Source organism: Rhamphochromis sp. 'chilingali' (genome assembly GCF_963969265.1).
Source record: "Rhamphochromis sp. 'chilingali' genome assembly, chromosome: 9".
Lineage (NCBI taxonomy): Eukaryota > Metazoa > Chordata > Actinopteri > Cichliformes > Cichlidae > Rhamphochromis > Rhamphochromis sp. 'chilingali'.
In genome coordinates this window covers 32,427,732-32,441,365 of record NC_137936.1, presented here as the reverse complement: position 1 = coordinate 32,441,365, position 13,634 = coordinate 32,427,732, and the positions used below count along the sequence as shown (strand labels likewise).

Here is a 13,634-nt window from a genome sequence, read left to right as displayed (position 1 = left end):
GAAATAAAATGCACACTTGGATCATAGGTGCTTGATGTAGAACTGTGACGTGCATGTTGTCATGGGCTCATAAATTGGAGCCATGTGGTGCTTGAAACCCATGCAATGCTTTGTATCAGTGAAAAATAGAAAAAGTTCTCAATAAAACAAGAATAAGTGAGAAGGCAGAACACTGAGTACACATCAGTTTGTTGATTTATTGCGGTTACAATTTGACAGATGTTTTTATACTGAAGATTGCCACTTCACTCATTTTAATAGTTATTATTACCAGTGACAGGGTAACAATTGTAGATATTGCACTTCAGACACATCAAATGAGTTTGCATTAAAGCTCTTTTTTTTTCTTCCCACACTTTGTATTGAAAGTATACTATTTCTGTTATATAGCAAACCAAAAAATTCTTTTTATTTCTGTATTTTCCACAGGATCTCAGTAGGAAGAAAAGCTCCACAAAGGTTTGTTGCCAATTAATCTGTTCAGGAAAAAAAGCAAAACAATTATAAGAATAAACCCTTCATCACAAACTACAAAAATATAATAATAATCTTAAATAAAGCTTACCTCTGACAAAAATTTTAGCGGAACACTCTGCCTTGCCAAAAGAGTTAACTGCGACTACCTTATATTCCCCACTGTCCTTTGGCCGAACTCGGAGAATATACAGGGAGCAGACACCAAAAGAGTTGGTGATGTAGTAATTATTGTCTGAGTTGATGCAGATGTCATTCAGGTACCAGGATACAGTTGGGGCGGGATATCCTCTAACGGCACATGTCATAAAGAGTTGGTAACCTTTAGGTGGTGTGTGGACTTTCAGAGGGACCAAGATAGATGGAGGTCTCTCAAAGGAGACCTCTGTGGAAATAATTCCATTTGAAGTTACTGGAACTTAAAGAGAAGGAGCGTTCAAAGTTAGTATTTAAAGTCAGATTTTAATAATGTCAATAAAGGTCCAAGAATATTTGCAAAATTCCTTCGTACTAATCACATTTCAAATAGCAGCATTATAACAGTTTTACATATCCAGTGCAACCCTGAACTTTTCTTGATATGTGGTAGAGCTCAATGTGAGAATACATATCCTGTCAGCTCCCTAATGCAGTCTGTGCCTGTTTGTCTGGGAAATGTCAGAGTGAGCGAATGTAAGAATAATAATAATCATCTGGAGAATCATCTGGAGACAACTTCTTCAGTGACGCTGAAGAAGTTGTCATAGTATGGCGTTCCACACATGATGCAGCTAAACAAAGCCTTTATATTGTGTGCTAAATTTGAGAAAGGACAACATCATAACTGTGATGACTCTGCCCAGTCTGCCTGATGTGTGCTTTTGAGGTTGGCAGGGAATGAGGTAAGGTAGTTTCTGAGCAGGAGCGCAACTGTTGGCTAATTGTTTTAAAGTGCATGGTAGGTATTGTTCTCTCTTGTCCCACCAGGTGAACATATGTTTTGCTTAAGTTTTATTTTGTTTTCTTCTTAGAAAAATGCATACACTATCGGTCTTAGAGCCACAAATCGACCACGCCCAAAAAAGTGCTATAAAAAGTTTATATATTAATATTTTTTTCTACTTTAAATTAGCCAATCTTTTAGACCTACTTCTCCTTGAAATATTCATGTCAAGTTTTAATTACATTTCGCGGATTTTAACCCTTTATATCCCGGTTTCGTCACATGAGCGCACTGCTTTTTTTGCCCCAAAAAACAAAAAACTTGAATATTTTCCAAAAAAAACATTTGAGGTAATATTCAATTGTTATTATAATTAGGCCTTTAGATGGACTAAAGATTGGCACCAAGAGTCATTTCGATCGCCTTTTATTTTTTTTCCAGGAGCGCATTTCATAAAATGCACACTATCGACCACGCCCAAAAAGTGCTATAAAAAATTTATATATTAATATTTTATTCCACTTTAAATTAGCCAATCTTTTAGACCTACTTCTCCTTGAAATATTCATGTCAAGTTTTAATTACATTTCGCGGATTTTAACCCTTTATATCCCGGTTTCGTCACATGAGCGCACTGCTTTTTTTGCCCCAAAAACATAAAACATAAAACATAAAATATTTTCCAAAAAAAACATTTGAAGCAATATTTTATTGTTATTATAATTAGGCCTTTAGATGGACAAAAGATTGGCACCAACATTAATTTCGATCCGGTTTTAATTTTTTTTCCAGAAGCCAAAAATGTCCCCAGGCGGCGCTGCTGCTCCTGCTCCCCCGGGGAGGAGTGCCTCTGCCGCGGGTGTGTTTCGCGCAGCGCCGGAGCATATGGTTCGGTTCCCGTGTCTGCAGCACACACTTCCGCTACCACGTGAAAACAAATACGTCATTTCCTGTTGATTAAAAAAAATTAATGCACCCTCAAATGATCCTAAGGTCAGAAAATGGTCCGGAACGAGCAGCGGGCCAAGCTGTACGCGGGAAATTAGTCTGCCTTTTCCGGGTATCTGTCTCGAGCAGGCCGCTGGAGAACATGTGTATGTTCCAGCAGGCGTCACATGTGGAGCAAGGGCGCCACCCGGTGGACAAATAAAAAAATTACAACTCTAAGGCCAGTACTGCAAGCGGAAGCGGAAACATAACCGATCACGATCGATTTGACCGTAATTTTTTTGCCGTGAAAAATAGCGTTTATAATGGGTTTCAATGGGGCACAAATCGACCACTAGGACCAATAGCGTAAGTTTATCGCTAGCTTAGCCACTGAAGCTAATTTCCGGAAGTCATACTGAAATTTTAACAGTAAATGTGACCGAACTTTTTTTTGCAGACTTTCGCTATATTCCATTCAACACTGTGCAAATGGCATGTAATCGAAATTTGAAAATAGCCACAAATCGACCCAAGACTCTCCAGGGGGTTAGATGCAGGACTTTTTTTTTAAGTTTAGAAAAATTTATTTAATTAAATTAAACTCCTTTATCTATTAGGCTCAGGAAGCATAAGTATACATTGGCATATTTAATAAAATGTATCCCATTCTTTTAAGAAAACTGACAAAACACATCACACAAACAAATCAGAATAATGCAATCATTAACAAAGACATAGCAATAAAGAGAATGATGAGATGATTTCTGTTTTAAAAATGTATATACTGTACTTTTAGTTCTTAATACAGTGTATTGTCCACTTTTAACTTGCAGTCTTCAATCAATCAGAATCAGAATACTTTATTGATCCCTGGGGGAAATTATTTTTTGTTACAGTGCTCCATTTTAAACCAACATTAAGACAAGACAGACAATACGCTAACTAAGAATAGTACAATATATACATATATATACATACATACATACATAAGTCATTTATAAATAAATAGTTGGAAAAGAAACATGTGTAGTTGTAGCAGCAAACAGTGTGTTAAGTGGATGATATAATATAATACCCAGGCCAACATATAATATAATATGTTGGCCTGGGTTAGCCAGGCAGGTTTTAAATACACGAGGAAAACCTCAGAATCATTCTAACAGTTTGATTGTTCTTGATTGTTCAAATTATGGTACCTCTTACATTATTATTATTAATGTAGGGTGTGTCTTCAGTGATGACAATAGATTTTAAATGACACAAAATGTATTTCATGAAAATGTTTGTTTTCTGACAAATTAGCTGTTATGGTCACTGGAAAGCACCTAAATTATCAAACTAATGCACCCTATAGTTTAGTTCACCGTTATGGCATAATTAAAAATAACTAACCCACCTTTATTGATGTTGGTGCCCCATGTAGGTGACGGAGATGGATCGGACAGTCCCATATCATTCTTGGCATAGATTCGAAAATGATACTCTGTCCCAGGAAGGATGTTGCTAGCTGTGTATGTGTTAGTGAATAGACGGTCTGCTATAGTTTTCCAAACTCTGTTGAGGGAGTCATGTTGAGAAACCATGTAGTACAGGCGGTCATCAAGCTCCTGGTCTGGTGAGGGAGCCCATGATATCACTAGCTTTCCATGTACTGTTTGCTCTAGTTCCACAGGCCCTGGAACCTTGGGTTCATCTGGAAAAAAACAGAATAAGTTACAGAAAGTGGGATAATTATTTTGCTAATACTCTGGTTCAGTTCGGCAAATTGAATAACAATATAGTCTATTATATATTTCACAAAGTTCAGAAACTAGTAGCGATACAACCTGTTTTACATTAATCATAGGCTGATATCTATGTCCTTACCTGTGACTCTAAGGTCAATGTCAAATGAAGCCTCACCCACAGAGTTTTTGGCTTTAATAGTGTAGATGGCTGAATCCGAGCGCTTTGAATTGGGAATAACAAGCTGAGATGTTCCCTCTGTATTTATGATATTAATCCACGCAGATATTTTCTCGTCATCCTTCAGCCAAGTGATCTGAGGTGGAGGTTCAGCCTGAAGATATCAATATCAGATAAATTACCTTAAATGTGAGGCAAATCCTCCCTTGTCATGCTGTGGTGAACTTACAACTCAAAAAATATGACAAGGGAAGTAAATGCAGAAAATACTGGCATGACAGATTTAAGAGTTATTAAGGGATGAAAAAATACTTGGAAACCTGATTTTGGGTTCATTCATACCTCAAAGCAAATTTTGATACGAGCAGAATTTCCTGCTCTGACAACAATGAAGTCCTCTGGATCCTTAAAACAAGGTCTCACTGGATATAAAACACATAAAACATTCAAATTAATGCAGGAAAAAAAAATCACTGCTCTGGATAACTAAGGTAATCATTTATATTCACACTGAAGCATGTCAAGACTTACTGTTGGGATTCTTTGCACACACCATCGCAGATGGAGGGCTTGGATCTCCAGATCCTGACTCATTGATTGCTGTAACCCTGAACTCGTACTCTGAACCCTCAGTGATATCTTTGACTGCGTACTTTATGTCTGGAAAAATATGATTAATGTCAAGATAAAAGAGTCAATTTTCTTTAATGAAAGGTGCTAATTGTTCTTTAGGAGTAGAAATTATTTTTGTTTTACAAACCTTCAATAGGTTCATTAACTGCATTTAGGGGAATCCACTGATTTGTGTCCTTCTTCTGTTTCTCTACTTGGTACCCAATGATCGGCACTCCTTTATCATCCTCTGGAGGGGTCCAGGTCAAGTTGATACAGGTTTTTGAGGCACTTACCACTTTAGGAGCACCAGGAGGGCCGGCGAGTACTATAAAATAGTGAGAAGTCTAATTAATTAAATACTCTCATCATTAATAATTAGGACATACTTAAATTAATCAAAGACATTTGCAAGCAGTTTCTCTTAAAGAGAGCATAAATTCCAGCAATGATAAAATGTTAGACTGCTATAGTAGCTGCAGTGATAAAGTATTTAACGCAATCACAAAAGCTACATGAAAGCATTTTCATTTGGATTTGCCGAGAAACACTAAACACGACTTCATTTTTCTACACTCACTCATTATGCCAGCCATTATGCTTTCAGCTGTCTCCAGGGCATCACTAATACCCTCAGGGTTTTCTGCATAGATGCGATAGTTGTATTTCTTTCCATGTGTCACATTCCTGTCCCTGAAGGAGGTCTTGTCCGCTGAGACATCTCCAAGTTTTGTCCACAGACTCTGTCCTGTCTGCTGCCGTTCTATAATGTAGTTGGTTACAGCAGAGCCGCCGTCGTCTTTGGGAGGGTTCCATTTAATCTCAATTATTGATGAGGTAGTTTCAACAGTCTTCACTGGACCCTCTGGTGGACCGGGTCGATCTAGGTATCATGTTAAATTTTAAACATAAGTATGGGAGTTAACAAATATTAGAAAGTTTATTGATTTACCCTTTAGAAAATCTCATTTTCACATATATTTATCTTTGTTTCCATACCAAGCACAATAAGCTTAGATGTGGCCTCTATGGCTCCAAATGGGTTTTTCAGCTGGATCTTTATTTCCCCTGTGTCTATCCGCAGGCAGTCTCTGAACAACAGGCGGCTGTGATTGCGCTCCCTCACAATCTTAACTCCTCCTCCATCTTTCAGCTCAGTGCCATCCTTGAACCAGTTGACCTCCAAAGACTCCTGAGGAGGAAAGGGCATCTTGAAAGCAGCATTTTGTCCCGCTCTTACTATCACAGGTTTAGAGAACTTGTGAAGGTCATCTGGATCAAACTCAGGTACATCTATGAAACACAAAGCACAAGTCCATTTTAAAGATCTGTGACTGTTTTGCCATTTAATAGAAATGTAACAGCGAGAGAAAGTATATTATACCTCCAACTGTAACCTTCCCTTGTGTGCTGTGTTCCCCTGATGTAAACTGATAAATTCCAGAGCTGTCATCACTGCAGCTTTTAATTCTTAGCTCATGAGAATTTCCATCTTTGGTTATGGTGATCCCAGCACCTGAGTTTAACTAAAAAGGAAATTAAAAAAGCAAAGGGAAAGTACCTGATATGGCAATTTTGTTAACACAATTTGTTATATAAAATTAGTTAATGATAGAAACATACTGTAGGTAGAGTTTTCTTGTTTTTCATAATACTGACTTATTCCAAATGCTATCTAAAATTGAAAAATATAGATTTAATAATACTTATTCATTGGCTTTACCTGCTTTCCATCTTTGAACCAGGTGCCATCACTGTCAATGTTCATCTTCACTTGCAATTCAGCTGATTTTCCTCGAAGGGCATAAATATTAGAAAGTCCAGAGGTAATTCCAGGCTCTAGGAAACATAAATGCATTTAGAATCCTCTTGACATTCTTTGTGATGAAGCTTTGTCTTTAAAACTGCATGCATATTGAATAAAAACAGAAAACATACAATATTTAAACGTTTCGTTTTTATTAATTTCAGTAAATAGCTGTTCAAATAAAGGTGAGAACTTTCTAGATGTTTTGGAAGGTTTTTCTGTAATTCTTCAATAGTTTAACAAGTTTGTGAAACAAACAAGTGGCCACATCTGGGGATGGCTGCAGTTACTGGCTCTAAAGACAAGAAAGTCCCTATAGACTCCCAACTTAAAATCCACTTTAGGTCTGAGTCTGTATAAGTCTGTATAACACAGACTGAAAATCACCAGTGAACCCCTGGTAACCACCAGTTGTTAGGGAAAATGTGTATTCCCTGACCAGCTTGTGAATAGTTGCTGCTAGATGAAATCACTCACAAAAGGGCTGCTGTACCAGATACCTTTTTGGAAATACTTTGGTTGCTAAAAGATTCCTACGGTTTCCTATTGTTTATAGTAACTGTCTGCAAACACTAATGCTAAATAATCAGCAAGCGGTACTGAAAAACTTGAAAAAGTGCAACAGAAACTATAAGAAATATATGACCAGTGTACTTGTCAACAAGGGTTCCTCCACCAAGTTCTAAGTTTTTTTTTGTTTTATCAAATACTTATTTCACTCAATGAGTTCCAGACCGAGGGCGATTGGAGGCCATTTTTCTTCCATTTCCTAATAATTGCACCAACAGTTGTCACATTCTTACCAAGCTTCTTATTGATGGTCTCATGGCACATTCTAGCCTTTAGCAGGTTTTATTGATTCACTGATTGAGTTGTAAGGGACCAAATATTATTTCGCTCAATGACATGAAAATCAGTTTATAACTTTTATGTCATTCCTTTTGGTTTTTTGGTTTTTTTGTGTGGTTTTTTTTTTCCCCCTCTGGATTTTTGGTTGATATTCCGTCTAATTAAAATCTATCTGCATTAAAAAAGTAAGCAGGGTTTCGAATAAAACATACATTGATGTTAATGTGTTATTTTTTACACTTCTGTTAAAGTCATGTAAGCTACTATATAGATATTTTATTAGTCTTTCTATATTGTTAGTACTGTAGTGCTTTTTCAGTTTTAAATATCTGGCATGCCTGCATATGCAAGTGGTTGATTTAGCATTTCACTACCACTGGTTTCTTCAGGTGAGTGGCCTGATGGCAATAACAACAATAAGTGATTTAAACTTGTCTGTGGCAGCTTCTCGTTTTGATGTTTCACCTATGTGCGATCAGAGACAGTATGACAATGCTATTATTATTATTCTGTGTTTGTTGATAATTTCAATGACTTGCAACTCAGTTTCAGTACTTTTATTTTGTCATAATAAAAATAATGATTTTACAACATCAAAAAAAGGTAAAGTCAGCTAAAATCTATCCTTGAAGAGGTAGTTACATAATGAACTGATTACATTATGAAGTTCAGCCAAAATATTACTGTGACCTCACTAGCAGTTTTATATTTATATTTTGGCAAATGTTTACATAAATAATACTTTTAAATAGTTAGACGTAAGAAGGACTTTAGGTCTCAAAGTAATTTTAGGATCTTACCAGTGGTTGTTGCCTCCACAACTGGTGGATGTGAACCTGTCATTGTTGGTTCATTTACCACTCCTCATCAACCATAAAAAAAACAAGTCAGAGGTTGATAGATTAACACATTATAATTACCCACATAATAACAAAAGTTGACTAACCACATAAACAACATAATATTCATATGAAAAGGTGCATCACACTTATCTAAAATGACATTTTCTCTCTTGGTTAATGTGGTTAATGTTCATTTAAAACCACTTCTGGGCATTCTTACTTGGTTTGGAAGCTGCAGATCCAGCCACAACTGGAGTGTCAGTGGGTGCAGCAGGTGGAGGTGCAGCCTCTTCAGAAGCTTTCATTTGCTCTTTTCTTTCCTCTTTCTCCTTTTCTAGTTTTGCTTGTTGCTCTTTGGCAATTTTCTGTAAATCCTGCCCAGATCCCCCTGCCCTTGTTGTTTTCCTTGCTGTCTTTTTACCCTTTTGTGCATCTTTATCAGCTGAATTGGGAAAGACAATTAGATTTGTGACAGTGTGCACTTAAAAAAATGTATTTTATGTCATGAACTCAATAATAGATTAAATTAATCTAATCTTTCAAAAAATATTGTCAGTTAATTATATCATATATTATAAAATAGCCTTTTGGTGGGAGATGATATACCTTCAATGACAAGCCAAGCACTGCAAGATTTTATCCCTGCACAGGCACAATAAATTCCTTTATCTGCCACCATGCAGTCTTTAACCAGCAGCCTGTGAATGAGCTTGTCTTCTGAAACCTCAATGTCATATTTATCTCCCTGTTCCAGTGGCATATTTTTGCCAAACCACAAAATCTTGGCAAAAGGGTTTGACAAGACACACTCAAATATGGCATCTTCTCTCTCTTTTGCCTTTACTTCCTGAATCTTCACCAAGAAATCCACCATGGGGACTAAAAAATAAGACATTTGTTTATTATACTACATTATACATGAATTTATTTCAACATCCTTCATTTTGTTGTGTCATGTGCAATTGTAAAAATGCTTACTTTTAAAATCAGTGGAAAACATATTGACATCCTCGACATCCAACTGGTACAGCCCGGCATCCTCTGGCATTAGGTCTCTCATGCTGAAAATGTACTTTTTTCCAATTTTCTTAAGGCTGTGCTTGAGCTTATCACCCAGTTCTTTTGTGTAAGGGATCATTTTACCATCCTGTGGAGTGTGTGTATATACATAGATTGTTATTTTCATATGTTTTTGTACTTGCATAGCACAATGTAGCTGCAAGACAATAACAAAACAAAAAAGTCTTATTTGATTAAATATTGATAACATTATAACAGGATTTCATCAAAAAAAAAGTAAAAACTCATTAACAAAGCTGCATAAAAAACCCCCCAAAAAAAACCAAAAACAAAAACAAAGCTGCATATCTAATGTTTAAACATAAAAAATTAATTCAAAGGTTGTTATCTGGTATATATCATCTAATTATCTTGATGTATCTTTGCAAGCACTGGTCATATTATGGCTGTGGTATTTTGGGGTGGTCCTAGATAATGACTCTATTCATTGTTTTCTACTATTATGGTTTAGTAGCGTTACGACTTCATTCTATAACTTACCTTGTACAGGAATATAGAGCTGCTTTGTTCAATGAGGTCCATGTCTATCTCAAAGGATGCAGTGCCATCTGCATTGACCTGAATAGGTCTCAGATTAGAGAGGCTTTTGACGAACTGGGACAAAAACAGAGGAAGTAATAAAAGGAAAGCAAACAGACATTTTTTTTGCAACTAAATAGCTTTATTTATTTTTTCAAGAATAAACTTATAAACAAATTTAAGCTTGTATAGTCAACATCAAGCCTCATAAAGGAAGTAAAAAAAAAAATCATGAACCGAATCACTGACCTGTGCTTGTTCTTCCTCCCTTTCTTTCTTCATTTCGTTTAATTTCTTGAGCATCCAACGATAGTCAGTTACCCCAAACTCTGCACAGATTCTCTCATAATCTTTCTTGTCAGCGCTAAGTAAAAGCTCCCAAAATTTTGGATCCATTTCTCCCTCTTTTTTCTCAGGTTGCTCAGATTTGGGATGAACCTTGCTGGAAATGGATATAGTAAACAATTTGTAAATCTATATATGACGCATGGTGATCAGTAGACTACCTCAATCCTACCTTTTCCTTTTTAGAACAGTCTTAAAATCCCCTTCTATTGCATCAGCTGCTTGCTTTTGGGCTTTGTTTTTTTTAAAACCCACTAGAAAGTAAAAAAAGGATAATACATTATCAACTATGTAGGAAAAAGTGAAATGACAGAAATAGCCTTAAGCGGAGAAGTAACAAAGTATCAAATTTGGCAGAATCTGCATGCAGACTCAAATACGTGCAGATTTAATAACTCTATGATTGCTTTCATCACACTATCTCCATATCTATACCTTCATAACCTTACCTTCAATCACATTTAAAACAACTGTGACCATGGCTTGTCCATATTCATTTGTGGCGAAGCATTTGTAGGTATCTGCTTGATCTGGGGCAACATTTGGCATCTGGACAGTAAAAGATATACTGAGTGTAATGGACCTAGATAATTAACAACCATCCATCCATTCGCTTATCCTTTTCAGGGTCGCGGGGGGTGCTGGAGCCTATCCCAGCTGTCATAGGGCGAAAGGCGGGGTACACCCTGGACAGGTCGCCAGTCTGTCGCAGGGCCAACACACAGGGACAGACAACCATTCACACTCACATTCACTCGCACCTAGTGGCAATTTGGATTATCCAATTAACCTATCCCCACAAGCTGCATGTCTTTGGACGGTGGGAGGAAGCCGGAGTACCCGGAGAGAACCCACGCAAACACGGTGAGAACATGCAAACTCCACACAGAAAGACCCCGGCCTGATGGTGGAATTGAACTCAGGACCTTCTTGCTGTGCGGCAACAGTGCTAACCACCGTGCCACCGTGCTGCCCCTTTACAATTTACAATTAACAACCAAATGTGTTAAATTTCATTTTGATCTAATTTATCACAATTCGTGGTGTGGAAGTCAATAATGTGGTTATTATTGAAATTTGTATAACTGTACTTTTTGTAACAAATATTATTTACCTTTGATGTAATCAAATATCTTTGTCTTCTAGATTGTCTTTACATTATCTGCTTCTCCTTTATGTGAACATGTTGCTTTAGTTTTACTGTATCACTTGCCTCAAATGTATGCTCATTGGAAGGGGAATCGTATTTACTCTGGTACCGGGAAGTATCAGACACATCTCCGTTATTTCTGCTCCATGTTACAGTTGGTGTTGGGTCTCCAATGACAATAGCTTTAAAGAAAGCAAATTTCCCTGTAAAAAAAGAAAAGAAAAAGACAGGTCACTCCCTGGAGACAGTGAAGAGATCCAAATATATACGGTGACATTTAGTATGGATATTAAATTGAAATGGGTGAACAGTACCTGTTAATGCATTCACATTACAGAGGCAAAAAGATCATTTGTGTTATGCAGAGTAGATTTGGTAACATTGTCACTTCTGCAGATGTTTAGTCACGGTTTTGCAATTCTACTGACACAGGCTTCTTGCTTTTGAAAGGCAGAGACTTTTTCTTTGGGCAAATTGAATTGATCTAATCCATTTAGCAGAATCACATATTTCCTTGGGATGTTTTTCCCCTGAATATTAATGTTTAAAATTATTATTTTTTTTGCTATGAAACATACCCTCTTGGATGGTCAAAGCAATTGGCTTGCGGGTGAAGTCTGGATGGCTCTTTCCCTCTGGCAGCGTCTCGATAAACTGTGTAATCATCACTCCTGGGACCTTAGATTTTTTCTTGATCCCAACTGTCAAGAATTGGAAAATGAAATGTCAGTGGCAATACATGTGACACTTGGAGCAAGGAAAAGGATGAAAATCATAGCCGTAATTGTATTCACTGTCAAAATCTGTTGTTTTGTAAGCAAGCCCCCTTAAACCATTGCTGAAAACACATTCTATTACTTGATATTTTAAAATGTTAATGTTACTCACCTTATCACCACTCTGAGTTATATACTAAATGTAGCGTTTGCGTTTCAGTCAGATTTACCTCTTTTACATCTTCTGTATGAATCCATATTTAAAATTCAGCCTGAGAACAGATATTTAGTAATACATACATATTCACACAAATTACATGCGTATCAAGAAATTCATTGCATATGAGTTTTTGATGCCTTCATGAGCAGTAGGTAGATAAATGGCTAACATTTTTTTTCTGTTGCTTTCTTTACCTTCTTTACCACTGTAGTTCTCTGCAGCAGGAGCTCATAAGGCATATGTTAAGAAGAATGTACTGCATGGATCAGCATAGTAGTAACATTGGATTCGACTTAAAAGTTTAACTGACCCAAAAAACAAACAAGCAAGCAAACAAAATAAATAAATTGACCTGCAGAATATTTAATGAATAGTTATGCTATATAACTATTTAAAAAGTAGTAACAATATATAATCTGCACTGTAATGGTTACAGCACACATTTCCTATTCTATATTGCTACAGCTTATCAATGAACGTGTGCTTGCTTAAACCTGTAATATTGTCTGCCTGATGTATGGTATAGTCTTAGTAATAGGAGGAATGTAATAGACAATGTACATTCATGACTAGCAGATAAATTCAGAATTATGCAAATATACCTAATTTAATAATTTTCTCTCTAGAGTCATAGTACTTATTTAATTTGGTTAACACTTGCATGTTGCAGATTGATGTTAAAATTAGAATAATAAAGCAAAAATCATTCGTTTAAATTTGTACAGACAGTGTTTTGCTAGTCGAGTATTCTGTAGTGCTGTAGACAGTTATATGTAGTGCTCACCTTGGCCAGCGGCTGTCCCGTCTGTCGCTTTTGATTTTCTAATCATCTTGGGTCTTTTGATTCCTGAATGGATTCAGCAAGAATTGGGGAGAAAAGTTAATTTATTTAGGAAACATAACACAATATTTTCAGTGTACTAATTTATTAAAATAGCAGGAGCATTTTTTAGTTTTGTATTACTGGATTATTGAGTATTATTAAGTATTATTGAAAGAAATTGTTTAAAGATTCAGTTGAAACTGAGACTCAAAAGTTATCTGGCACCGAACAGCTTAAGAGAGGCGTTGCGAGATGTGACCAACCTTTCATTAAATCATGATGTGCAGGAAAATTTGGCCATGTTTGAAAATGTTCTTCTTTAGAAACCACAAAATTGTGAGTTTTTTGTTTTTTTTCTGGGGGACTGATTAGTTGAGGACAAATTCAAAACAAAGAAGGGTTAAAAATGTAGAACCTGTTATGAGAGTTCTTAAGGGAAA

The 13,634-nt window shown here is 36.4% G+C and overlaps 1 protein-coding gene across 1 annotated transcript; it reads right to left on the bottom strand.

Annotated features, from left to right (window-relative positions):
- Positions 1-260: 260 nt before the first annotated feature.
- On the bottom strand, positions 261-13,324 carry igfn1.4 (immunoglobulin like and fibronectin type III domain containing 1, tandem duplicate 4). Its single transcript, XM_080891893.1, has 22 exons — positions 13,156-13,324; positions 12,014-12,136; positions 11,499-11,638; positions 10,735-10,834; positions 10,458-10,539; positions 10,190-10,382; positions 9,902-10,015; positions 9,320-9,488; positions 8,948-9,220; positions 8,562-8,783; positions 8,300-8,362; positions 6,567-6,682; positions 6,228-6,369; positions 5,843-6,136; positions 5,424-5,726; positions 4,992-5,171; positions 4,763-4,891; positions 4,574-4,653; positions 4,193-4,385; positions 3,723-4,019; positions 566-892; positions 261-476 (listed from the first exon to the last, which is right to left on the bottom strand). Exons 1-22 carry the CDS (start codon positions 13,199-13,201, stop codon positions 472-474), a joined length of 3,591 nt encoding a protein of 1,196 aa, XP_080748019.1. The 5' UTR covers positions 13,202-13,324; the 3' UTR covers positions 261-471.
- Positions 13,325-13,634: the final 310 nt, after the last annotated feature.

What these genes read in the sequence shown, in the direction of transcription:
- igfn1.4 (XM_080891893.1), bottom strand. Translation starts at nt 13,201, where the DNA reads ATGATTAGAAAATCAAAAGCGACAGACGGGACAGCCGCTGGCCAAG. An exon ending in CATAATGGCTGGCATAATGA is followed by an intron (nt 5,172 to 5,423) that starts GTGAGTGTAGAA and finishes ACTATTTTATAG; the next exon opens with TACTCGCCGGCCCTCCTGGT. An exon ending in GGGCACCAACATCAATAAAG is followed by an intron (nt 893 to 3,722) that starts GTGGGTTAGTTA and finishes CTTCTCTTTAAG; the next exon opens with TTCCAGTAACTTCAAATGGA.